The sequence below is a fragment of the Ziziphus jujuba genome, chromosome 11 (genome assembly GCF_031755915.1).
Source record: "Ziziphus jujuba cultivar Dongzao chromosome 11, ASM3175591v1".
NCBI classification, from domain to species: Eukaryota; Viridiplantae; Streptophyta; class Magnoliopsida; order Rosales; family Rhamnaceae; genus Ziziphus; species Ziziphus jujuba.
This window is the reverse complement of record NC_083389.1, coordinates 14,113,020-14,140,120: the sequence shown is the minus strand read 5'-3', so window position 1 is coordinate 14,140,120 and position 27,101 is coordinate 14,113,020. Positions and strand designations below refer to the sequence as shown.

At 31.7% G+C, this 27,101-nt stretch overlaps 2 protein-coding genes across 13 annotated transcripts; both read left to right on the top strand.

The window, feature by feature from the left end:
- The first annotated feature begins 1,158 nt into the window (after positions 1–1,158).
- LOC107432599 (protein FLX-like 1) lies at positions 1,159–23,317 on the top strand. 12 transcript variants are annotated; one of them, XR_009634789.1, is made up of 9 exons: positions 1,159–1,315; positions 1,812–2,476; positions 2,571–2,734; positions 3,421–3,497; positions 3,600–3,724; positions 4,670–4,810; positions 5,433–6,044; positions 7,517–7,589; positions 22,965–23,317. XR_009634789.1 is itself a non-coding variant. In XM_016043783.4 (5 exons), exons 2-5 carry the CDS (start codon positions 1,875–1,877, stop codon positions 3,690–3,692), a joined length of 936 nt encoding a protein of 311 aa, XP_015899269.2. In that variant the 5' UTR covers positions 1,159–1,315; positions 1,812–1,874; the 3' UTR covers positions 3,693–3,908. The 12 variants fall into 12 exon arrangements, 1 of the variants encoding a protein (XP_015899269.2); XR_009634788.1 differs by having other exon boundaries at positions 3,600–3,755; XR_009634792.1 differs by lacking the exons at positions 4,670–4,810; positions 5,433–6,044 and adding an exon at positions 22,257–22,389.
- LOC107428903 (probable sodium/metabolite cotransporter BASS1, chloroplastic) lies at positions 22,960–27,045 on the top strand. The gene is made up of 8 exons (XM_048464943.2): positions 22,960–23,069; positions 23,663–24,326; positions 25,208–25,301; positions 25,388–25,421; positions 25,516–25,570; positions 25,981–26,064; positions 26,160–26,447; positions 26,673–27,045. Exons 2-8 carry the CDS (start codon positions 23,739–23,741, stop codon positions 26,823–26,825), a joined length of 1,296 nt encoding a protein of 431 aa, XP_048320900.2. The 5' UTR covers positions 22,960–23,069; positions 23,663–23,738; the 3' UTR covers positions 26,826–27,045.
- Positions 27,046–27,101: the final 56 nt, after the last annotated feature.

Here is a 27,101-nt window from a genome sequence, read left to right as displayed (position 1 = left end):
ACAAATTAAAAAGTATTTTTAAAGAAATATATATTATTATTTTTCTCAAAAAAGAAGAAGAAATATATATCATTATTATTTTTTTGAGCAATCTCAATAAATAATTATTATGTAATATCAAATTAACTCGATTATTAAGAAAATTAATTGCCTAATGTTGAAGTAGAATTAAAGCCTTTTTTTTTCTTAATATATATATATATATTGAAAAGATAAAAAATAATATAAAGATAATATATATATATATATATAAAAGAGATGTTCTTCTTGTGTTTATTTTTGATCGGAATAACAATCTCCATTAAAAAAAATTCATAAATTTGAAAAATAAAAAGTTCGCATTATCATCATTTATACAAATTTTAAAATATATTTTTAATATAATAATTTAAAAATAAATTTAAAAATAAATTTTAAAGCTCAATAAAGTGTTAAAGTTTTTATTTTCTTAAAAAAAAATATATTATAGACTTTAATATATTTTTAAAAGAAAATAGGGACTAAATCATTATTTTTTTAAAAAATTAAAAGCAGTAGCTATGTTACTAAATATGTTACGGAAGAAAAATCGACTTACAAGAATAAATATATTATCTGTTAACACCATAAACATTAAAATGTTTATAAAAAATATTTGTTAAATAACATGAATTAAGATGAAAAAGATAAATCCAATGATTGAGTTTGGAGTCCTGGAATATAGGAATTTGGAATAATTAAAAAAAAAAATTGATAATATAGGATAATATATGATTTGTGGCATTACACATCAAAATCTTTATATATATATATATATATTTATATAATTTAAAAATAAATAAATAAATTTTTAAAAATTAAATTTGTAAATATTTTGATAATTAATAATATAATTTAAAAAATATATTTTTTTATTAATTTATTATTTATATTAATTTTTGAAAATAATTATTTTCCGAAAACAATAAAAATCACAAATTTTCAATTTAAAAAATAAGACAATCTATCTGATGAGTTATAATAATTTAATTTAATAACCTAATTAAGTTTCTGATGTTCAAAAAAAGATCTAACTCTTTTTTTTTTTTTTTATTTCCCAAAAAATATTAGAAGCTAATATTAATTAATTTTAAATAAAAAATCCTAAATATTAATTAATTTTCTTTTATTTATTTTTGTTCATTAAAAACTTAACCTCCTTCTTCCTTAAAAAAAACGGAGAAAATACAGAGAGCGTATGCAATAGGGTTTATGAACGACTTCGCAGTTGGGTTTCCACGAGGGAATCCTTGAAGAGAATTCAACATCTCTCTGCGAGTGTTTCAGCCTCTTCAAGGTCTGTAATTCTTTTTTCTTGCTTCGAAATTGGAAAGTATTATTTGTCTCTTTCACGTTCCTTTTAGTTGCTGAGAATATGTAGGAGAAAAAACATGAAAAAATAAATATTTTATTGAGTTCGGTTGCAGTATATTAGAAAACTCTTATTGTTATTATTTTTTTTTTGGAATTTTATCGGAACAAAAAATGGAGGGTGCTAGCGTTGTTGGTATTGGGCTGATGACTGATGATAAGATTTTATTTTATTTTATTCTATTTTTTGCTGTTGATGAAGGCTGGACATATGAGGATCTAGTTGCTCATAAACTTAATGGAAATCAGTTCAGTTAGGAGTTTTGTTTTCAAATTTTAATAAATTGTAGACTTTTATTTTTTTATTTTTTATTTTTCTTGTGGAATCATCCATGTATTCAAATGGGTTTCTAGAATTTCCTTGCTGTGGTTAAATATCTTTGAAGCTGATGACAATGAGCAATTATTTTCATGTTATTCAGGTCCTGTGATTTTGAGGAATCCGTTAAATTCTTTGTATTTCTTAACTTTGAGTAAGATAAATAATGTCTGGAAGAAATCGTGGACCGCCTATTCCAATGAAAGGAACCCCCCATGCTGGGATACCTCATGCAGTCCACGAACCTCCCTTTGCGAGAGGACTTGGCCCAATGCCCTATCCAGCATTACTTGAGGATATGAGAGAATCCCAGTTTGGTATGGGTCCTAGACCCCTCCCTCCTCACCCTGCAATTATTGAGGAGCGTCTTGCAGCCCAGCATCAAGAAATTCAAGCTCTTCTAGTTGATAACCAGAGGTTAGCTGCGACTCATGTTGCACTTAAGCAGGAGCTGGAAGCTAACCAGCATGAGTTGCAAAGGATGGCTCAATTTGCAGATTCGTTGCGCATGGAGAAAGATGTTCAAACGAGAGAGTTGTATGAGAAGTCTGTACGTTTGGAAGTGGATCTTCGTGGAGTGGAGGCTAGGCGGGCTGAGCTTCGTCAGGTTCATGCTGATATCAAGGAGCTCACTGGTGTGAGACAGGAGCTCACGGGCAAGGTACAAGCAATGACCCAAGATTTGGCTAGGGTTACTGCAGATCTGCACCAGGTTCCTGCTATAAGAGCAGAAATTGAAACTATGAAACAAGAATTACAACGTGCTAGGTATTTCATGCATATTTTTTTCCTTGATATTAGGTTTTTGTATCAACTGGTCTGGATGATTTTGATAATGTTGTAAACTTACATTGCCTTGTAGAGCTGCCATCGAGTATGAAAAGAAAGGATATGCAGAGAATTATGAGCATGGTCAGGTGATGGAGAAAAAATTGATCTCAATGGCTAGGGAATTGGAGAAACTGCGTGCCGAAATGGCTAATGCTGAGAAGAGAGCACGTGCTGCTGCTGCTGTCGGGAATCCAGGTTTGCCACCTCTTTGAGCTTTAAATGGTTGTTAACTGATTTGACTTCGAAGTTTTCTTTTGTTGAACTGTTTTCAATAGATGTTATTTTATCGAACACACCATATCAAGTAGTAAAGGTAAATATGAAAAACAAATGTTCTATAAGAGATAGATTTTTGTAACTGGGCAAACCAAAGTATAGCTTTTGGGAAAATTTCCATTGCCTGCTGTTTTGTGTCAAACTGCAGCAATGGAAACTCAAGTGAATGTGTTGTATTTGCTTTTTGTTGGTTTTTCCTCCTTTCCTTAGACTACTCATCTCAACTCATGCTTCAAACTGGAGTTGCGACCTTATAAACCAGCTTGAATTATGCTAAAAAAGAAAAGAAACAGTTTAGTCAGTTGATTTTTATTTGATGGCCAAAAGGGGGGAAAAAGTTGAATGCTATTCACTGAATTACTTCATAATGTTTAATAAGGGCCGTTCAGAAGTTGCTAGTTTAACTGATTGTTCTTGCTGTTATTTGATTTATCTTAGTATTGTTACATGTTAAGAGCACAACAGGTTAATCAATCAGCTCACTCCAGTTTGGGCTCTGGTTATAATGTCTGTTGATCTTAAATGTATCTGTGATTATTGAAATTTTTAATTCATAATCATATAGATGCCTTTGGCAAATGTTGCTGATAATTGTATGGATGCAGGGTACAATGCGAATTATGGCAACCCTGATGCAGGATATGCAGGAAATCATTATCCTGCTAGCTATAGCTTGAATCCTGTAAGTGTTGCTATTTTATGTGAATTCATAAAGACTGTGGGTGGAGAAGGGTGTGTAGGTGGGTGGATCTGTGAATGTTTATCTTTTCTCTCTCAATTTCAGGTACAAAGTGGTGCTGAAAGTTTTCCTCCATATGGGGCTGGACCTGGTTCCTGGGGTGCATATGAGATGCAACGAGCTCAAGGGCACAGATAAAAAGTTATCCTATTATCTGTGTGTTCTATCGGGTATCTTGGGCTGCAACTTTTTAGATAGTAGGTCTGTGTTTAAGTGTTATTTCATAAGTCATAATAGACATTTTGGGAGATTTGTGATCTCTTTGGGTTTTCAAACTGTACTTTAAGTTCTTGCATATCATATTAACTTGATGGTGCAATATGATATTCTTATTTTGCTATCTTTTCATCACTATTTCAGTAATTGTTCCATCTCTTATCACATCATTGTGATATATATTCTTCTAGTCTTGTATTTCTGAAGTTTGTCCTTATTCCTCTTCCATATGAAGAGAGCTGAATTGTTTCTTCGAACTTTTTCTCTCCTAGCTAAACTTGTTTTGTTCCCAAATGATGTACAAGATGTCAAATTTGTGAATTCACTTTCGTGCTAAGTTCATGGATTTGGAGCAAATATATTGCTGTTGCTTTCACCAGTTTAAATTTGTAAAACTTACATTTGTGTCAATTTATGCCAGTTTAGTTTATTTTGTTAGGGTACAACTGTTCCCAGTAGTTTATGTTGGCCACTGTTTACATTATCATTACAGGATAGGGATTGGGTGTAGCATATGTAGAATGATTATAGAAATTGGGATTAGTAGAATTGAATACAGGACAGATAGGGCACTGGCTCGGGAGATTTCGTTATGCATTTGAGAGATGATTTTGCTTGTTATTGGACTGACTTTGGCAAGCACTCCTATCTCTCTTCGTTCTATATATTTATAAGCCTCCTAGTTCTATATAACCATGTAGTCAGACAATTTTTGCATCCTAAGCTTATATATCAACCTTGGACTCAGTAAGCTCTCTGAAATGTTACCTAGGTTGGATGAACCTGCCCTTCCTAGTCTTTTTCACTTTTTAAGTGCATGGTTCTAATTTTGCTAAGGGCCTGTTTGGTGCAATGAAGACAAATAGCCCTTCATCAATATTACTCCCTCTTTTCTGTAGCCACATTGGTTTTGGCACTACCTTTTGCTAAGGATGAAGATCATGACCTCACTTGGACTGCAGGTGAAGAAATCTCATAAAAGTAGTTCCAAGTTGATTATTGTCTTCAATACATTTGGAAAGGCATGCCCTTCTATAAGAGTATAACATCTTTGCTTCTCTCTTATATTTCTTTTGTTTTTCTATTTTTCTGTTTTTCCTTTTCTTTTCTTTCCTTTCTTTTTTCTTTTTTTTTTTTTTGAAAAAAAAAAAGCAAGCAAAGGAATTTACTAGGGGAAACTTGTCTTTGCTGCCTATTTATAGTTGTAAACAATCTATTGACATATTGGCCTGTGGTATTTTTATTTTGGTATGTTGAAACCAAAAATGGGGGAGGAATGTTCAAGGAGTTTATGGTGATACTGGGGCTTTCAATAACACCTATAAAAGTCAGGACATGAGGATAAGTCTTGAAATATCAACAATATAGGTTCAATTTCCTGGGCATGGTAGGATGATTTCTCATTCTCTATTTACGTGCTGGATGGTTTTTTATTATAAATAAAGTTTCATTTCTTATTTAAAATGAAGTTGTGTTACGTTGCTAATTTGGGGAGGTGTTTCATTGTTTCTGCTGCAAAAAGCACAACCTTATCACCAATCCTTACTTTTCTATCAGGCCTGAAATTTGAAGTATTTTTGTATCCTCATAACCTTGGATAGGAAAATTTATCTACCTCAAGTCAGCTTACAGATCAATACTTATATGTGTTCTATTCCTCAGAGCAAAATACCTGCCCTATTCCTCAGAGCAAAATACCTGCACGGTGCCAATGTTCAAGTTTACACTCAGAAATTCTTGGTCTGTTCGTTTAGTTGTTTTGCATATTGCTTTTGTAAGAGAGGTATTCCTTTTTTTCTCTTGTGACTGCTAGATTTCGGTCTATAATCATAACATACAAGAGTTTCTGCAGCCATATATGCTGGCTTCAGTATGGACATTGGGACTAGCAAGACAATTTGTGAAACAACTGGAATAGATTGTTAGAAATGCAGGCTTTAAATTATTAAGGAAAGTTCATACAGGCTTCTGCTTGTGAAAGAACCAATAGTTTGTTTAGTCTGTTAAGTTTGAATTGAGGAGAGATGTTATCTTTAATGAATGAAGTTCCATCCATATATCATTTCCTTTAGAAGAACAACTGCCACATTCTAAGACAAGCCTATAGTTGGGTTAAGGAGATATAATCCTTAATGGATGAAGTTGTATCCTTATGCCATATTATTTGAAAGAACAGCAGTGAAGTACAAAGAATCTTGTTTCTTTGCATGTGGTATGCTGTTCATTGGCAAGACATATCCAACAATGGAGCTGAAGGATGAGTTTCTTGGTCAAGTAAGTTATTTACTTTTAAGTTATCATCCTTTGCTTTTTGGTTCTGATTGTTCTGCCCTCTGTTCGTTTTGTGCCCCTGCAATACACATTGTTGACTGATTTATTTGGTAAACAAGACTGATATTTTGCCAATTCCCCTTGTTAATGAGTAATAATGTAGGGAAACTCCTTGCAATTGAGGTAATGTCCTATTTAATGAAATAGCCCTCTCTTTTTTTATTATTTTATTATTTTATATTTTTTTTTAAGAAATTTATCTTGGAGGCTGTTCTTAAGATTAGAAATTTGGTATATTTGGGCTGTCTTGATGATTGTGTGCGAGGATTACATGCCAAGATTGTGGAATGTTGTAAGGCTTTGTAAAAGGAAGCTTTGACAGATTGGTGTTTCTGCTTCCTTATGTGTGAATTTAATTGTTGATTTAGTTTGAGTTTGTTTTTTACGTTTGAATGCTTGTCCTTTTAGTCAGTAGTTAGAAGCAAGTAATTTCAGATATGTATTGGAGACTTCATGGTAATGCTAAAACCAATGTGTGGTGAAGGTTGGACATTGGCATTAAATAGTGAAGGCTTTACGTAGAAGGAAGGACTACTTTGGTAAGGGGTGTTACTGAATGCAAATGCTTTACAGTCAGGAATGCAAGTTTGTGATAAGTTGAAGAATTTCATACCCATAGAGCATAAGTATCATCATAAGCCATATTGACTGCAAGATTTGTAAGTATGTCTTTATCAAGTACTATAGTTCTTGGAGAAGCTGATGTTCTATCATGGACAGAGTTTATACCAATGCATGCTATGAGTGATCTCAAGTGTACACCTGATGTTTCATAAATGCTTGATTTTCACATATCTTTTGGAGTACAAGAAGATAGCTCTAATTTATAAGTGCAATTTTCTGCTTATTTTTTGATTTTCATTTTATATATAATCTTAATGAAACGATTTGGAGTAGTTTTCTGATGTAAACCTGTCAATTTTGGTTCTCATCATTTATTTGTAGTTTGTATCTGTTACATCTAATTTTTTTTTTTCCTTCTTCTGTATGCCTTGTCTCATACGTATTTGATATCAGCAGTTCATTGAAATGATCATTGTAATGTAGAATTTTTTTCTTAGGAGTACGTGTGGATTTTTACATGGTTGTATGTGTATGACTATCCTTGTATTTACCATCAAGCTTTGTGTTTGAGATGATTTTAAACGCTGTTGATAATTGCCCTATGATTTCACTCTTGGTTTATTCAGTAATGAATTTTAAATTTTGGAGGGTTTTTTTTTTTTTTTTTTTTTTTTTTATAATTTATTTTTAATGCTCTCTCTCTCTCTCTCTCTCTCTCTGGGATATCAAGGAGATAAATACCTGTTTGTTCTGCTCTTGTATTTCATATTCTTCCTTTTCGCATGTATTCAAGATTCTTTGCACCTGATATCTGATATCCTTCATTTATATATTTGTTTTTTCTCGTGTAGATCTACAGCATCCTGGCCCTCCAAATCTCCTGCTTATGCTATTGGAAAAAGCTTATGAATGTTGGCTCATGAGGTATGTTTACATGTTAAAATATTTTTGTTTTATATTTGATTTTCTATTGTTAGATTTTCTGTAGTTCTATATTGCTATGAGTAAGAGTAAACAAATTTTTTCTTCAGTGGAAAACCTTTTGTCTGTATATGATTTTTAACTAGATACTCTTCTACTCACTAATCCAACCCTTTTAATAGTGATGGAGAAGTTTAAAAATTATGTTCAGATGTTTTATTAGATGGCTTGGTTCCTTGATTTCGTTGCTGATTAGTGAATCAATCATTCATTTGTTAGCTTTAGCTGATGTTTGGTCAGTTGAAACAAGGCATGGGATGAGCCCATTCCAATGTTTGGATAAGATGAAAATTCTAGGAGAGAGCATGGTACCTATTTTGTTCCTTCCTCTTTACCTTTCTTTTTGGTTTTTAATACTTTCTCCATTTACTTATTCCATAGTTTCGCTTTATCTATTGGATTAGAGATGATAGAAGGATAGGCCATTATCCAGGCAATTAGGAAAGATTAAGGATTCATTTATGGGGTTTACCAATGGTGTGGGTTAGAAAGGTACTTGCGTTATGGTTGTGAAGGGGCATGAAAGGGTGCCGGGATGTGCTGTGGTTATATAGGGAATGGAAAGAACAGATGTAGGAAGCTGATGTGGTTCTTTGAGACTGTATCAGAGAACCATGAACTAGACTTGTTAGATGATAATTTTGTGAGGGAAGGGGCGTTAACTTGAGGTTCTAAAGTATGCACATTTTTAAGGTTTTCTTGAAGTTCAATTGCTATTTCCAGCTCACTGAAAAAGGAGTAGGAAATTGAGAGAGAGAGAGAGAGAGAGAGAGAGTGATGTCACTGGGCATGATACCTTCTAAGCGTAGCAATTCTGAGTGGAATTAATGGTAAATTATTGTCAAAGAGAGCCTTATGGCGGTTGGAAATTTTTTAGAAGTTTCATAAAATTCAAAAATTATTAGGGATTCTTCTTGGTGTTCTAACTTAAAAGATTCCCATATTTTCTTTGTAGTGACTCCTAGATATGTTTCTAAAACAGTAAATAAAGCTTCTGTATCAAGATCTAAATATTTATTTATACAATCAACCATAACCACATCTTTTCAAATGGCTAAGACATGATCCCATTTTTGAGGATGGTGATCTTTCGGATGAAATTCCTTCCTCTTCTCACATTAGGAGGGGGGGTTTCTAACCTTTCGGTCTGGCGAGTTTATGCTCACCTTTTAATTCTGAGGATGATCTGGAAGAATGAATAAATTAATCAGAGTATTGACTATTTTTGGTATAGCTTTTACTACTGTTAGTTTAGCTTCAATATTTTTGCAGTCTCACCATATCTGAATTTGTTCTAGAGTTTCTAATTCTTGATGCTGGGATCTATGAAACTCTTCTGTATTTCTGATATAGAGATCAACTATCTGTTTATATTTACTAATGAATCTAAACTTCCAAAATTTATTTCGTCGAATTTATCTAAAATTTATTTAAAATACATATAAATTCTTAATTAGGAGGAAAGTCTAATATTAACTGATCAACTGTTTCGACTAATGTCTTTGCGAGAAAAAGCCTGCTGTTAATATGTAAACAGGGACGCCAAGAATTAATTTCTTCTTGGGTCAGACCTTTGTGTTGCTTTTTATGAAATTCTGTTATGTCTCTGATATATAAATCAATTCTGTCTTGAAGAGTTCTGAGAGATTAAAGATGATCAAGTAATAAAGTATCAAAAGAAGAAAAGATTTCGTCAATGTTCATAAAAATGAAAGTTGTGTTCAATAGTTTGTAATTCCTAAAGTACTCACCCTTCTAATATTTTTTAATCCCAAAAAGATTTTTTTTATTTTTTTTTAAACTTGCAATTTAAGGCTTTGTGGGATAACTTACAAAAATTCCTTCCTTAGAGATGCACCAAAACGGTCTACACATCTTAAACGGCACTTCCTGGCCTTAGCGGACTTCAACGACCTCCAGAGGTTTCGTCTCCTTAGAGGATCTTTGGAGGCTCCTTTATGTCCCTCTTAAATTTCTTAGGAGAAATTAAACCCTTTATACAAATATTTTTCAAAAGATAAAGGATTTGGGATTAAGCCATATTAAGAAGAGATTTTCCTATAGGGAAACCCGAAAAGAACAAGAAAACATAGAAATTTATTGATATAATATTCATAAATAAAGAAGACTCTTAAATAAATACGCAAGGAGAATACATAAATAGTGAAGAGAAGAAAAGAAAAGTAAAAAGCTAATTTAGACTTTAAGTACTCTCACACTCTATATTACTCTATTGTACTCTGTTGAACTCCGTTGCACTTTACTGTACTAAAACTTAATTCTCTTATATAGATTTAGAAAAAAATCAAAAGATAAGATTGGGTACACAATTGAGGGCCCCAACACTTCTTATCATTTTAATTATTTTCATGACATGACAAATAAAGACTTATCCTTCAGTTTTTTTTTTGCAAAAGCAAAAATAGTGATAAGAAAGAACCACAGAAAAAGACACAAAAGATAGAAGGGAATAAATTTTTTACAGCTGGATGCCACTTAGGTGTCTAGGTTGTGTTTTCCTATACTGTTGAATGTCATAGGAAAGATTGGAGATGTGTCATTCCTCTGTTCTGCTGCTGGCCCTTCTAGAAATTTCTGGCCCATCTCTCGAAGCATTTTTGTATCTGAACCAAATTCTTCAATATCATCGTCTTCATCATTTTCTGAGCCGCTGTTGACGAGATATGATTTGATGTGCATTTTTGGTTTTTCTGATGTTGGAGGATTTAGATGCTTATCAACAGAAACGAAGTAACCTTCTTATCTTTCATTTTTTTCTTTATTTCGTTAATCATTTTCATCATTAATTCTAACCGGGCTTTCATCTTTGTGTGAGTTGAGGTTTTTCTTTTCTTTTGTTCTGATGGTTCAGTTGTAATTTGTTTTCCTTTATTGTTAGAAGAAAAATCTGGATTTTCTTTTGGCTGAGTTTGTGTTTGGAGGAAAGGAGCCATAGCTAATGGCTGAAAGTAACTAGGTTGAGAAAAAAACTATGAGATAGGTTTTGGAAAGATATATGGATGATGGGGAGAAGGGGTTTGTGGCATGCTTTTAGGGAAAGTATCATCCGTCAACGGACTTAAGAAACCTTTACCTTCTGTCGTTCGAGTAGGGTTAAGTTAGAAGTTTTTGGGAAGTTCCAGTCTTCAAAATTTTTTTCTTAGATTCTGAAAGTTTTTGGATTTCTGCTCGTAATCTATTATTTTCTGATTGAAAAATTTTAAACATTCTTTGAAAATCTTCTAAGGCAGAAGCTTTCATACTATTATCGTGGGAAGGAAAATTTATTTGGCGTTTGGAATTCTCTCAATTTGAATAAAATTTTATTTCTGTAGAAAAATGTTGAGAAATAATTTTGGGGTGTATAAAATAATTTTCTGATAAACGATTTATAGCTGCTTCATAAGCTTGAGCCAAATTGTTAAATCCTTTCCAGTAGGATTTTTTGAAATTTAAAATTTGCTCTACTACATTTGACCAGTCTTATAAATTTCAGGTCGTCTATCAGAGTAAACAATATAAGAAGATTTTTTCTTCTGTGACTGGGCAAAATATTCGACCAAGCTATTAAGAATTGAAACAAAATAGCTTGTGTTTTAGGTGTGATATCCAGAGATGGTTTAAAAGATAAAGCTATTCTTCATTTATAGCTGGCTTAATATGTTCAAGAGATTTGAACGAGACTGGAAAAATAGAGATTATGTCTAAAGTTTTTATACAAAAAATACACTATCTAAGCTTAGGAAAAGTAGTAGATTGTGTAGAAGTCTGAGTATTAGGTTTGGTATTCTGTGTAGAATTAAGGTCTGAGCTAGTCATGTTTATGATGGTGATGAAAAATGAAAACAAAAAAATGAGAGTGATGGTCAACAAGAAGAAAGATCACTTTAAAAATTATAAGAAAAATGCAAAGGAAAAGAAGATAAACAAGGAAACAATAGCGGGGTAAAGTACAGTAAAACCGAGGAAAATGATGATGAGATGAAGGAAAATCAAAATGAGGAGAAAACATGATAATGAATACTGTAAATACATGAATTATTTATAGAGAAAGAATTCTGAAAACTTAATTATTAAGTTTTTCCAAAAACTGTTTTTGCTTCTTTTTTGTAATTTCATTTATTTTTTTTTATTTGATTTTTTGAAAGTCGCGAAAGAAAATCAGCTAAAAAATTATCTTTTTCTGTAACATATTCAAACTTTACACCTGGAAATACACTAATTCTGTCTGAAAAATAGGACCAACGATGACAATTTATTTATTTTTATTATTATTTAAGTTTGCATAAAAGCTAACTATAGCATGACAGTCTGTTCTGATAAGAATTTTATCTTTATTAAATAAGTATACTCTAGAGCTATCTAAAGCATAAATTATAGCTAAGCTCTTGATCAGAACTACTTTTCATATTTTTCTCTTTAAATTGACCACTCTTATAGCCACACAATTTTTCTTTTTCTAAAGAAAATTCTTGAGCTTTTGAAAACAGATTAGCACCCCATCCTATGTCATTTCTATCCAAATAAATAATTAAAAAATCTATCGGCAGTTGAATTGATAGTTTTGGAATATTTTTGACTTTTTCTTTTAATAATCTGATTATTTTGATATCTTCTTTATTAAAGTATTTCATTCCTGTAGGTGTTGTCTTTGCTTAAAGAGGACCTGTTATTTTACCTATATCTTTTATGAAATCTTTGGCATAATTTAATAGGCATAAGAATTGTTGTTGTCTTCTGATATTATCTATAAAAGAATTTGGCATGTCGAGAGCCTTTTGTGTAATGTGGGGTTGGAGTCTGATTTTTCCATTTCCTAGGATAACTCCAAGAAATTTAACTTCTCGTTTAAATAATTTTATTTTGGTCTTAGATATTATTATTCCACGCCGTTCAAATTTTTCTAAGACACGTTTTAAGTGATGTTGATGTTCATCACAATTCTTACTAAAGACTAAGATGTTATCTACATATACTGTGCAAAATTTTCTGTATATATCTTTAGGAAAAATGCTATCCATTTTCTTTTGGAATTTACTAGGGGCATTCTTTAATCCAAATGGTATTAGTAGCCATTCGAAATGACCAAAAGGACAAGTGAAAGCTGTCCATTTGATAGATTCTGGTTTCATCTTAATTTGAAAAAATCCTGATTCACAATCAAATTTACTAAAGATTTTTGCATTTTTAGTATTCTGTATTAAATCTTGCATATTGGGTAATGTATAACCATCTTTGATTGTATTATCATTTAATTTTTGATGATTAATCATCATTATACTTTTACTTCTAACTTGTTCTGAATGTTTATTGACTATAAAAGCTAGGCTTTTGTGTGGGCTTGCACCATCTGAGTTGTCTTTTGTATTTCGGATTAGGTCTAGCTTAAATAATTTTTCTATATGTGCTTTCCAATCAGCTAATTCATCTTTATCTTTGGCTGGAATGTCACTAGAAGAAATGATTAGTCATGAATTATAAACTTTAATTTTACAAAGTATTTTATCCTTATGCCAATATTTAAGGATATTAGAACTAATGATCTTTGTAGATTCTAATATATTAATTATATCTTTAATTGAAGGCTGTAAGGGTAAACTTTTAAGGCTAATAGCAAATAAATCTAAGTTATTTGTTTTTTAATATATTCTATATTATTATATTCTTGTAGCATATCTGCTAAAAATTTTGTATTTGAAATCTCAAGTTTTTTAGAATCTGTTTTTTTTTTTAACTTACAAGATCATTTGCTCTTGCATGGACAATCTTCGGGTATGGGGTTGAGATTTTCTAGGGGTGTGAAGGAATTTGCTAAAAAGTTACCACCATGCTTTGGCAAGCGTCACTTTGATAAAGAAGAAGTGAGGGAGGAAATATGGGCTTTAGGGATCTTGATACCAAAAATAGGACTGAAAGTGGTCTGGCGGAATAAATGAACAAAGTTTTGGGCTAGAAAAATGCCACCAAATTCATTGTAAATAAAACTAATACCTAAAATGATATTTTCGTCTAATTTTGGCCTAAGTCATGTACAAGTCTTGGGGCTAGAAACATGAGTCTGTAAACATTGGGATAAATTACAAGTCTAGCTAAAGTTATTACAATAATTAAAAAATTTGATTTTTTCTGGATTTTTTAATTTGGTATGGTATATAAATAGAGAGCCATCTATTTGTTGGGTCTGCATAGTAATTCTAGGATCTGTTATTACTTTCTTAGGAAAAAATAGATTTCTTTGAAATTGCAGAATTAGGTCAATTAGAAGATCTTCACTGGTTAGATCTTGAATTACATAATTGTCCAAGAAATTTGTAGACAAATAATAGAAAAGCTCAACTTTTTAGATTAAGTTATAATTTTCCTTTAGAAAATTACAAACATCATTTACATAGTTTAGATCATCTTAAATTCTATTTCAGATCTTTTGATTAATTTAGGAAGAACTCAACAGGCTCAATACGATAAGTTTTATTTTTACGGAAAAATTAACTAAATTTGAAGAAGAATTAAAATTAATTCGACAAAATCAAGATTATCTGAGAGCAAGTTCTTCAAGTTCTCCAGTTTTAAATACTTCTTATTTTGATAAGTATCCTAGTAAGCAAGAATTAGCAGAATTTATTCTTGCTATTCAGAATAAACCAAAAGATATAGAAGTAAAAACAGAAGAACTTTTACAAGCAATTAATACAAAAACAGACGATTTTGAGCAAAAGATTTCAGAAGTTAAGAATTTAATTTCAGAGTTAACTAAGTTATATTTAGGAATTGAATGAGTGATCCTAATTTGGCACTTTATAAAGTCAACCAACAGTATAAACAGTCACAAGAACTCCTTGCAGAATTACAAGGTCATTTATCTCACGAATACAGTGGTATTTCAAGCTTAGCTCCACCAACAGTACAAGATAAGGTACAAATTCAACAGAATAATACAATTATAGTTTTATTAATTGATATTATTAATATTTTACAAGAACAAAATAACTTATTATAGCGTAAAGTTAACGAATTAAGTAACAAAGTTATTAACTTAGAAACTATTGCAGAAACAATTCAGGTAGTAAATACCAAACAAACAAAAATTCAAAACAGATTAGCAATCCAAGATAAACCTAGTATTTCTAATCTTTCAGAAGTTAGACTTGAAAAAATAATTAACGATTTAAATAAAATTAAGGACGACGAAACAGGAAAAGTAACAAAGAAAAAAGGTTTTTCTAACGAGTTTCTCGTATGGCGTCCTCCTCAAGACAAGGGCAAGGACAAGGTATAGGTTCTACAAGAACACAACAGGATATTCTACATCTTAGAAATAGATTAGATCAAAATGTAGTAGATGAAAGAAATACTTCAAAAAGAAGAAGTTTAATGGACAGAATGCTTCAAAGAGCAGATAAACATGGTGAAGAAATTTGCCTAGATGAATTTATTGATGCTGATGCAGATTATGATTTATTTGCAGCTCATAGTATAAATTTACTAAATCCCAGAATTTTATATAACAGTGGTCCTAATCCTTTTTCTACAAGTTTTTATGTTCATAATAGAACTCTTCCTCTTAGTTGCTCAGAAGGACAGGTTAAAATACTTCATATTGCTAATAATGGAGTAAAAAGAGCCTTAAAAGCTAGAGGTAAGAAGTATATACATACAGGTTTACTTGTAATAGGCATTAAAGCTACACACAGAAAAGAATTAAATTATAAATGTCTAGGACTTTTATATGATGGTAGAATTACTGGTAGCATGGCACAGAGTATTATTTGTAGTATGGAAGCAGATTTATCATAGTGCAGAGGCATATTTTATGCAGCTCCAGGATTAATTATGACTATAAATGATTTTATAAAGAATTTTAAATTCGGAATTTTAACTAAGGGATTTGAGCATTGGTCAGAAGGCGATAACTTAATTTTTACAATAGGTTTTATTGGAAAATTAACTAATAATCCAAACCATAGATATAAAGTTAAAACAGATGAGGTTTTAGAAATGTTTGCCACCAAAAGGTATCAGAATGATTAAACCAAAGAAATTTGACCCTAGAGAATTAGCTGGTCAAGAATGGCCAATTCATAAGCTACAAAAAAATGTAAATCAGGTTTTACAACCAGATGATGCAGTCTTATATCAAGGTTTAGATGGTAATGAATATATGAGAATGCGAAATTATATTACACAGGCTATTCCACCAAAGTCAGATACACTCTCAGAAGAATCAGAAGCTGATACAAGGTCAAACAGAAATATTCCTTTAAATTTTAAAGAACAATCAGTATTACAAAATAAACCCAAAATTATAGATTAGATGAATCAATCACAGGTTGATAATGATTCAGATATGATTTTACTTTATCCTAGAGAATTAGGTATAAAAGAAGATCTTTTAGAAATAGAAGAATTAATGTTCCAAAAAGGGATAATTAGAGATGACCAAGAATTAAAATTAATAGACGATGCAGTTTTTATAGTTCAAAATTGGGAAGAAACATTTACTCTAGATTTTACAAATGTACAGGATGAACCAATTTTAGAACAGGAAACAACAGAACAAATAAATAATACTAGAATAGAACTCTTACATAATTTTTTAGAAGATACTATAGATCTTACTAAAGAAGAAACAGAGTCTATAACAACAGGAGTTACAGAACACGTTGTTCATACAGAATCCTTTTATAATAATCCCATTAACAAGGTAGATATTAATAAAGCTCATATGGAAGATGTAACTAGTTCATATTATCCAGGTGGAAGCAGTAATACGTTCCAAACACCTAATGTTACACAGGCTACTAATATAGGTAATGTACTGCCTCCTCGACCCTCTTCTCTCTCTTCATATCAACCTAAATTTAATTATTATGGTGAAGGTATGAATATAGAACATAAAGATCGTAGGATGAACATAGATGAGCCAGTAGTATTACAATCAGGAGGTGAAAAAGGAAAAATGTTAAATATAACAGATCACCATCCTCAAAAATGGGATCATGTCTTAGCCATTTGGAAAGATGTGGTTATGGCTGATTGTATAAATAAATATTTAGATTTTAATACAGAAGTCACTACAAAGAAAATATGGGAATCTTTTAAATTAGAACACCAGGAAGAATATTTAAGTATTATTGCTAGGGGTAATAACCCTTATAGTTTTTTAAATAAAATTTCAGATTTATGTACTGGTAGAGATCCTAATACAGGCAGAGTTGAACAACAGATTCAAGCTCAAATTAGATTAGAACAGTTACAAATTGAACATATGACAAGAATATCTCAATTTTGTAAAGATTTTGTACAGAATGCATGAATAGCAGGATTTTATTTTGACCCTGCAACGAGATATAAATTTTTCAGAAAATTATCATTACTTTTAGGAAAAGAAATAATGGATAGATTGGATGTCCGAGTTGGCGGACAACTAAATGGTAAACAGAGTTTAGGAGCAGTAGTCTGTCATACATTTTCGATATTAGAAGAAAAATGTGTAAATATAGTTACAGCTAATCAAGTTAAGAAAACAAACTATGCTTTTTGTAAACAGATATATACCCCACAAACATATGGAAGAAATAAACCTAAACAGAGATCTCCTCCTAAACAGAAACCTAAATGGGTAGTTAATAAGAAAACTTATGGCATTAGACAGTCTGCTAATGCAAAGAAACCACATTTAGATAAAGATAAACATGTCAGAAAATATCAACCAACTAAACCTTATAGAAAGAAATTAGAATGCTTTATTTGCAATAGCACAGCATATTTAGCCAGAGACTATGCTACACGCAGTAATTCACAGTCTAAAGAAGCAGTAGCAATAGAATGTACTAATTTGAACCTAATACGTACAGATGAAGATATTCTTATTGAAGAATCCATTTGGAGTATCTTTACTATAGTTGAACAGTATTTAGAAGATATTCCTCCAGAATATCAACAATAGGATAATTATGAAGAAGAATTATTAGATATTTTTCCTTCAAACCATTATTCTCAGATTTCTTATGATTACATGGATAGACAATTAGAAACTATGATCAGAGGCTTAGATTGTTCTCATCAGTGGATAAAAAATGGAACTTTAGCAGTTAATTGTTATATCTGCAAGATGTATCCAGGAAAGAGCATACGAATACAGTGTAAGTTATGCAAAACAGAAGCATGTATACCATGCGTAGAAGAGCAAACAGGAATAAAATAAATTTTTTTAGAAGAAAAGAATAATACTAATCTTCGAACATATTATTAATGAAAGAACTTTGTATAATTTACAAGATGAAATTACATTGTTAAAAGAGCAACTTACAGCTTTGACTCTGTTATATAATAGAGTTGATAATTTAGAAAAATTAACTAGCTCTCAAACTTCTTTCTCATTTCCTTTAAAAAATTCAGATGAAATTCCTTCCTCTTCTCACATTCCTACAGAACCTAATATAGCTAAGGATTTTATGGGTCTACAACCTACAGATTGTTTACAGATTTGTGAGCAAGGTCCAAATATTTTAGGCATTAAGACTTAAAGTCCAATTGTTAATCGATAACCAAAAAATAGACTACACAGCCTTTTTAGATTCAGGAAGTACAAATACTATTATTTGTGAAGAACTAATTTAGGCCCAATCTAAGATAACAGATCCTAGAATTACTATGCAGGTCCAACAAATAGATGGCTCTCTATTTACATACCATAATGGATTAAAAAATCCAAAAAAAATCAAATTTTTTAATTACTGTAATAATTTTAGTCAGGTTTATAATTTATCTCATTGTTTACATACTCATGTTTCTAGCTCTAAGGCCTGTACATGGTTTAGGCCCAAGTTAGGTGAAGATATCATTTTACGTATTAGCTTTATTTACAATGAACTTGGTGGCATTTATCTAGCTCAAAATTTTGTTCATTTATTTCGCCAGAGCACTTTCAGTCCTATTTTTGGTAATAAGATCCCTAAAGCCTATATTTTACTTTTTAGCAAATTCCTTCACAACCCCATAAAATCTCAACACCATACCCGAAGATTGTCCATGCAAGATCAAAGGGTCTTGTAAGTTAAAGAAAGAAACAGATTCTAAAGAATTTGAGATTTCAAATACAAAATTTTTAGTAAATACGCTACAAGAATATAATGATATAGAATATATTGAAAAAATAGATAACTTAGATTTATTTGCAATTAGTTTTAAAAGTTTACCCTTACAGCTTTCAATTAAATATATAATTAATAGATTAGAATCTACAGAGATTATTGGTTCTAATATCCTTAAATATTGACATAAGGATAAAATACTTTGTAAAATTGAAGTTTATAATCCAAAACTAATCATTTCTTCTAGTGATATTCCAGTCAAAGATAAAGATGAGTTAGCTGATTGGAAATCACATATAGAAAAATTATTTAAGCTAGGCCTAATCAGAAATACAAAAGACAATCCAGATGGTGCAAACCCACACAGAAGCCCAACTTTCATAGTCAATAAACATTCAGAACAAGTCAGAGGTAAAAGTAGAATGATCATTAATTATCAAAGATTAAATAATAATACAATAAAAAATGGTTATACATTACCCAATATGGAAGATTTAATATAGAATACTAAAAATGTAAAAATATTTAGTGAATTTGATTGTAAATCAGGATTTTTTCAAATTAAGATGGAGCCAGAATCTATCAAATGGACAACTTTCACTTGTCCTTTTGGTCATTTTGAATGACTAGTAATGCGATTTGAATTAAAGAATGCCCCTAGTAAATTCCAGAAGAAAATGGATCGCAATTTTCCTAAAGATATATACAGAGAATTTTGTACAGTATATGTAGATGACATTTAGTTTTTAGTCAGAATCATGATAAACATCAACATCACTTAAGAAGTGTCTTAGAGAAATTTGAACAGCATGGAATAATAATATCTAAGACCAAAATAGAATTATTTAAATCGAAAGTTAAATTTCTTGGAGTTATCCTAGGAAATAAAAAAATCAGACTCCAACCCCACATTGCACAAAAGGTTCTCGACATGCCAGATTCTTTTACAGACAATATCAAACGACTACAATAATTCTTTGGCATATTAAATTATGCCATAACTATCAATTCCACTGTCGACAGATTTTTTAATTATTTGTTCGAATGAAAATGACACAGGATGGGATGCTATTCTGTTTTCAAAATATCAAAAATTTTCTTTAGAAAAAGAAAAGTTGCGTGGCTATAAGAGTGGTCAATTTAAAGAGAAAAATATTACAAGCAATATTGACCAAGAGCTCTTAGCTGTGATTTATGCTTTAGATAGCTTTAGAGTACACTTATTTAATAAATATAAAATTTTTATCAGAATAGACTGTCATGCTATAGTTAGCTTTTTTGCAAACTTAAATAATGATAAGAAAATAAGTCATCGCTCCCATTTCTTAGATAGAATTAATGTTTTTCCAGATGTAAAGTTTGAATATGTTAAATGAAATGACAATTTTTTAGCTGATTTTCTTTCTCGACTTTCAAAAAATCAAAATAAAAGAAATAAGTAAGATTACAGAAAAGAAACAAGATTAGCTTTTGTAAAAACTCAAGAACTAAGTTTTCAGAATTCTTTCTCTATAAATAATTTATGTATTTACAGCATTCATTACCATGTTTTTTTTCTCATTTTGATTTTTTTTCATGTCATCATCATTCTCCTCGGTCTTGCTGCACTTCATCACTTTATTGTTTCCTTGTTTGTCTTCTTTTCCTTTGCATTTTTCTTATAATTTTTGGAGTGATCATTCTTCTTGTTTAACTATCACTCTTATCTTTTTGTTTTCATTTTTCATCACAACCATAATATACATGACTAGCTCAGATCCTAATTCTTCACAGAATACCAAGCCTAATATCTAGATTTCTACACAATCTACTCCTTTTCCTAATTTAAAACAGTGTACTTTTGGTACAAAAGCTTTAGATATAATCTCTATTTCTCCATCCTCGTTCAAACCCCTTGAACATATTAAGCCAGCTATAAATGAAGAACAGTTTTGTCTTTTAGATCACTTATGGAGATCACATTTAGACATAAGCTATTTTGTTTCAGTTCTTAATTGCTTGGCCGAATATTTTGCCCAGTAACAGAAGAAAAAATCTTTTTATGTTGTTTACTCTGGTAGACAACCTGAAGTTTATAAGGATTGGTCAGATGTATTAGAGTAAATTTTAAATTTCAAAAAATCCTACTGGCAAGGATTTAATAGCTTAGCTCAAGCTTATGAAGAACCTAGAAATCGTTTATCAGAAAATTATTTTATACACCCAAATGTTATTTCTCAACCTTTTTCTATAGAAATAAGATTTTGTTCAAATTGTGAGAATTTCAAATGCTAGATAAATTTTCTTTCCCACGATAATAGTATGAAGGCTTTTGCCTTAGAAGATTTTTAAAGAATGTTTAAGGTTTTTCAATCAGAAAATAGTAAGTTAAAAGCAGAGATCCAAAAACTTTCAGAATCTAACAAAAAGATTTTGGAGACTGGAACCTCCCAAAAACTTCCAGTTAGCCCTTCTCAAACAGTAGAAGGTAAAGACTTCTCAAGTCCGTTGACGGGTGATGCTTTTCCTAAAAGCATGCCACAGATCCCTTTTTTCCATCATTCATATATCTTTCCAGAATCTATCTCACAGTTTTTCTCTCAGTCTAGTTACTTTCAGCCATTAGCTATGACTCCTCCCCTCCAAACACAAACTCAGCCAGAAGAAAATCCATATTTTTCTTTTAAAAAAAAAAAAAAAAAACAAATTGCAGTTGAACCATCAGAATAAAAAAAAAAGAAAAGAAAAATCTCAACTCTCATAAAGATGGAAGTCCAGTTAGAATTAATGATGAATATGATTAACGAAATGAAAGAAGAAAGGAAAGATAAGAAGGTTTCTTCGATTTCTGTTGATAAGCATCCAAATCCTTCAGCCTAAGAAAAACCAAAAATGCGCATCAAATCCTAGATGGGCCAAAAATTTCTAGAAGATCCAGAAGCAGGACAGAGGGATGACACGTCTTCAATCTCTCCTATGTTATTCGACAGTATAGCAAGACACAACCTAGACACCTAAGTGGAATCCAGCTGTAAAAATTTTATGCCCTTCTATCTTTTGTGTCTTTTTCTGTGGTCCTTCCTTATTACTACTTTTGCTTTTGCAAAAGAAAAACTGAAGGATAAGTCTTTGTTTGTCGTGTCATGAAAATAAGTAAAATGATAAGATACGACGGGGCTCCCAATTGTGTTTCCGGTCTTATCTTTTGATTTTTTTCTAAGTCTATCTAAGAGAGTTAGGTTTTAGTGCAACAAAGTGCAACAGAGTCCAACAGAGTGCAATAGAGTGTGAGAGTACTTAGAGTTTAAATTAGATTCCTGCTTTTCTTTCATTCTCTTCACTACTTATGTATTCTCCTTGTGTATTTACTTAAGAATCTTGTTTATTTATGAATATTATATCAATAAATTTCTAAGTTTTCTTGCTCTTTTCGGATTTCTCTATAGGGAAATCTCTTCTAAATATGGCTTAATCCTAAATCCTTTATCATTAAAAAAATATTTGTGTAAAGAGTTTAATTTCTCCTAAAAAATTTAAGAGGGGCGTAAGGTAGCCTACAAAGATTTTCTAAGGAGACGGGACCTCTGGAGGTCGTTGAAGTCCGCTGAGGACAGGAAGTGCTGTTTAGGATGTGTAGACCGTTTTGGTGCATCTCTAGAGAAGGAGTTTTTGTAAGTTATCCTACAAAGTCTTAAATTTCAAGTTTTTTTTAAAAAAAAAAAAATTTGGGATTTAAAAATATTGGAAGAGAGAGTACCCTGGGAATTACAAACTATTGAACACAACCTTTATTTTTATGAACATTGATGAAATATTTTCTTCTTTTGATATTTTATTACTTGTAAAGTTCGTTGACAGTTGTAATAGTGTGCTACCATTTGTATAATAACTCACCCCCTTTTTATACTCTGATTTTCCATTCTCATATCTTTATTATTATTATTATTATTATTCATTATTCATTTTGGTCTTCCTTGTGCATGTTATTTATCCCATTCATTTGCTGTTTAATTACATACATCATCATGCAAAGTAATAAAACCTTTACAACTTATTTCTTCTGTTAATGCATGTGAAAACATCTAGATAAATATAATTCCGGTATCCACTTGGTTAGTGAAAATCAAGGGTTTATTTATTTATTTTTTGATCCACGTTTTGTATTGTGTCATTATTTGGGGATTTTTTTTTTTTTAATGAAGGAATTTTCGTGATTAATCATGTAAATAGTTTTATTTTTTAACAGATGGTGATTTCTGTAAATAGCATTTACGGTGCTCTCACTTCTCATCTCCTTTGGCAATCCCTGTGTACTCAAAACTGTCTGGCCCTTCCATTTTCTTTTTGGGATGTAAGAAGATCCGTCTTCAGTCCTCTCCTAACTGGGAGAGAGCTCTGATAGATTCTCCTCCTATGAGCCCCAATTTTTTTTTTTTTTTAATTTATATTTGTAAATTTATTTTTCAAAATAATTACTTTAAATAAACTCTCTATTATAAGCTTTAAGATTTTAATTATTTAACATTCTTTAAAAAAAAAAAAAAACTTCAAATTATATATTAGCTTTATTAAATTATTTATATCAACAATTTTGTCAAATTAATTTTTTACTTTTTTGTTAAGTTCTTTAATCAATGATTAAGATTTTTTTATCTGTGTTAACTTTTTTATTAATTTAAGAGCCGACTTCAAAGTTATTGTTATTATTTTATTCACTTTATTCATACAATTGTTTTGTATAAGTGATCCAAAGGATAATCTGGATTTTTATTTTATTTAAACAGAAATAATATATCTCAGTTTGTTTATACTGGTTTACGCCTTTGTGTCATATCAATAAAATCAATTACAATGGTTAATATATCTAAAAAATTTGGGCCTATTCAAAGGGTGGATTCAGCCTCGTGTTTAATTAATTATTCCCCAATTATTTGAACCGGACAGCATGAAATCTGGGTCCAACTAGGTGCTGGTTTAGAAGTCAGAGACAGAGAGAGAAAGTGAGAGTGACGGATCGCAGATGATGATGCAGTCTTCTTCACTTTCCTGTTCCATTAGTAGTAGAGGCTTCTCATACGGAGAAAACCCAAAACCCATCACAAACTCTTCAGCAACAAGAGCTAAACTTCCATACTCACTCTTCTTTCATTTCATCCAACCTCCTTCTTCTTCTTCTCAATTTGCAGTAAGATATCATTATCAGTCAAACTCACCTTTACTGAAGAAGAACCCGCCAACATGGATTCGACCGGGACCCACCAGTCTAATTCCAAACTCCAAAACCACCAGTTCCCCAAAATTAGGGCCAAGTCCGCTTCATTCCGGCATTTCATCAAACAGCTGTAGTGCTGATAACGGTCGGAGTTTCAGGGATTGGATTGTACTGATTGGTGAGGCTCTCTCTACGGCATTTCCAATATGGGTAGCACTGGGATGCCTTTTGGGACTTGTGAAGCCAAGTTCCTTCAACTGGGTTCAACCCAAATGGACCGTTCTCGGGATAACACTGACAATGTTTGGCATGGGTATGACCCTCACTTTCAATGACCTTCGCGGTGCTTTAGCTATGCCCAAGGAATTAGCATCTGGTTTTTTTCTTCAGTATTCGGTGAGTTTCGTTTGTCAGGTCAAATTGTTCACTGATTTTGTTCTATCTCTTTGCTGTTAATGCTGATTTTGATCATTTTAAAAAGTCAACACATGTTGGCTTTGTGCCTATTGACATCTCTCTGACTATTTTGAACTTAAAAGCATTTGTCATTTGTGGCAAGATTTGTTGACTTTATTTCACATTTAATTGAAATTAGAAATTGACTCAAGATTTTAGTTTGTTGATCCCTCTTAGATGGCCTCTGTATTGTAGGTTTCTGTAGCTTGATTTGGATTTTGTTATCTTTCTGGCTTTTATTTAGCAGTTAAAAGAGTTTTGTTTTTTCTTAAAGTAGAAGATAGGTTATATGAGCTACAATTTGGACATAGTCATAGAAGGTGTCAAGTTGATAATTGAGAATTTTGAACACCTTTTCATATATTATATTTCTGCAAGCATTAGAATTTGGATAATGATAAATGGAGGCTATTTTTATTTTCCAATCCTCCTCAGCAATGTTATATTTCATCACTTGGTGAATATGCTATCTATGAGAGCCTTCTCTTGCTCATGCTCTTGAGTCTCTTCATAATGTTATTTGATATCATAATATCCCTTAGCTCTAGGTTGGACATCTATAGGCGACCACGCTTTATTTTTATGCATTTGCTAGCGTAGGTTCAAAAAGAAAAGGAAAAAACTTACAGTTACTTGGACGGTTAAGGAAACCATACATTTCTGAATGCTGAATGTTAAAGGAAACCATACCTTTCTGAATGCTGAATGTTAAATGTTGATTATGTATCATTACCATTGCTAATAAAAAGGAGAATGTTTATTTCAATTTTTTTTGGGGCAAATTTGCTTCTAATTAAAGTATAATAGTGATTTGGGTGCAGGTAATGCCAATATCAGGATTTCTTGTTAGCAAGCTTCTAAATTTGCCATCCCATTATGCAGCTGGTTTAATATTGGTTGGGTGCTGCCCAGGCGGTGGGTCTGCTAATCATTTTAGATATACTTTCTAAGACATTTTTCAAGCCTCTTTATTTATTATTGTTTTGACTTGATGGCTGCAGGCACGGCTAGTAACATTGTGACATATATTGCTCGGTATGGGAATTCTCAGCAACACTATTATCAGAATTTGTATATATATATATATATTTTTTTCTGACCAGAAGATCTGATGACTTTGTTTTTTCAGTGGAAATGTAGCACTCTCAGTTTTAATGACGGCAGCAAGCACTTTAGCAGCTGTGGTTTGTAAACCAACGTTTGCCTCTTTTCTGTATTCTCTACTCTTAGGTGGTAAATGGGTGGAGTAGAATTTAACATGCTCCAATTGAATGTGTACAATGACCTAATTCTTGTTGCATTCCTTTTAAGCTTTATCCATTAGGAACAGTTATAATGATTTCAAAATGGTCATTGACTATCTCTTTTGCTGGTAACAGAAAACAGGAAATTGGAAGTCCTTTAATTTCTATATGAATCCTGTCAAGTTTCACTTCAAATCTTCTTCTGTTAAATTCTCTCTACTTTAAAAGGACCACTGTTTGCTAGAAAGGGTTTGGGTCACAGTGTGTTTAATTAGCTCCTTAAAAAGTTTAGTTTCTTCCTGTACTCTACTTTCAAGTAAACTCTTCTTCTTTCACTTTTTCTGTTGTAGATCATGACCCCTCTTCTCACAGCTAAACTTGCCGGGCAATATGTTGCAGTAGATGCGGCTGGACTACTGGTCTCAACACTGCAGGTGAGCCTTGATGGTAGACTGCTACCTCTTATTGTTGTAGGCTTGTGGCTTTTAGTTATCTTTTCATCTAATGGATTTCATTCTTAAAAATTCAGGTTGTGCTTCTTCCTGTGTTGGCTGGTGCTTTTATGAATCAGTACTTCCAAGGCCTGGTTAAATTTGTTTCCCCCTTGATGCCACCCATCGCCGTGGGAACTGTGGCTGTTCTTTGCGGAAATGCAATTGCCCAGAGTTCCTCCGCTATCCTTATGTCCGGAAAACAAGTGTTACTAGCTGCCTCTCTTCTTCATGCATCTGGATTTTTCTTTGGATATGTACTTGCACGGATGCTAGGGATTGATGTATCATCATCACGGACCATCTCCATTGAGGTTGGCATGCAGGTTAGCACCTTTGGAATTTATCTCTTATCTTATTCTAAAAAGAGATTGATTCTCTTTGTTCATCTAATGACTATTCCGTTCAAAGCTAATCCAATAAAATAGGATTTTGCTTCTTGGTTTCATCTACTTTTTGATAGAAAGGTTAAGCACATGCAATGGGGATTTTATGGGTAGAATATAATTGTGCAAGGTTGAGATTTTCTTATGAACTCTTCAATGTTGCAGAACTCGGTGCTCGGAGTTGTCCTGGCGACTCAACACTTTGGAAATCCTTTAACTGCAGTACCGTGCGCAGTTTCCAGCGTTTGCCATTCCATCTTTGGCAGTGTCTTGGCAGGGATATGGAGACAGAGTGTGCCCACCCAAAAGCAGGATTGAAATTTCTTATAGAAACTTTGATAAGTTTTAATTTAATTGTTCTATTCTGTTAATTACTGGTTGAATGTTGTGGCAAATTCGCTATGTTTCATCTAATTTTGCAACATTATTGCTAACTATTCTCTGCTTTTTTATGAATAACTTTCTTTTATGTTCTCTTTGTATGCCATACACTATAACTTGAAAGGAGTAAAAATAAATGGTTCCCACTTATTTTCTACATTTTTTTTATTTTTGAAAAGACTTATCATCTACATTTGATTTAAGTATATATAA

Bases quoted from the DNA above. Each gene is read 5' to 3' on its own strand.
- LOC107432599 (XM_016043783.4), top strand. From the start codon at position 1,875: ATGTCTGGAAGAAATCGTGGACCGCCTATTCCAATGAAAGGAACCCCC. The intron at 2,477-2,570 runs GTATTTCATGCA...ATTGCCTTGTAG, and splicing joins CAAGAATTACAACGTGCTAG to AGCTGCCATCGAGTATGAAA. The intron at 3,498-3,599 runs GTAAGTGTTGCT...TCTCAATTTCAG, and splicing joins CTAGCTATAGCTTGAATCCT to GTACAAAGTGGTGCTGAAAG.
- LOC107428903 (XM_048464943.2), top strand. From the start codon at position 23,739: ATGATGATGCAGTCTTCTTCACTTTCCTGTTCCATTAGTAGTAGAGGC. The intron at 25,571-25,980 runs GTTTGTAAACCA...TTTCTGTTGTAG, and splicing joins CAAGCACTTTAGCAGCTGTG to ATCATGACCCCTCTTCTCAC. The intron at 26,065-26,159 runs GTGAGCCTTGAT...TTAAAAATTCAG, and splicing joins TACTGGTCTCAACACTGCAG to GTTGTGCTTCTTCCTGTGTT.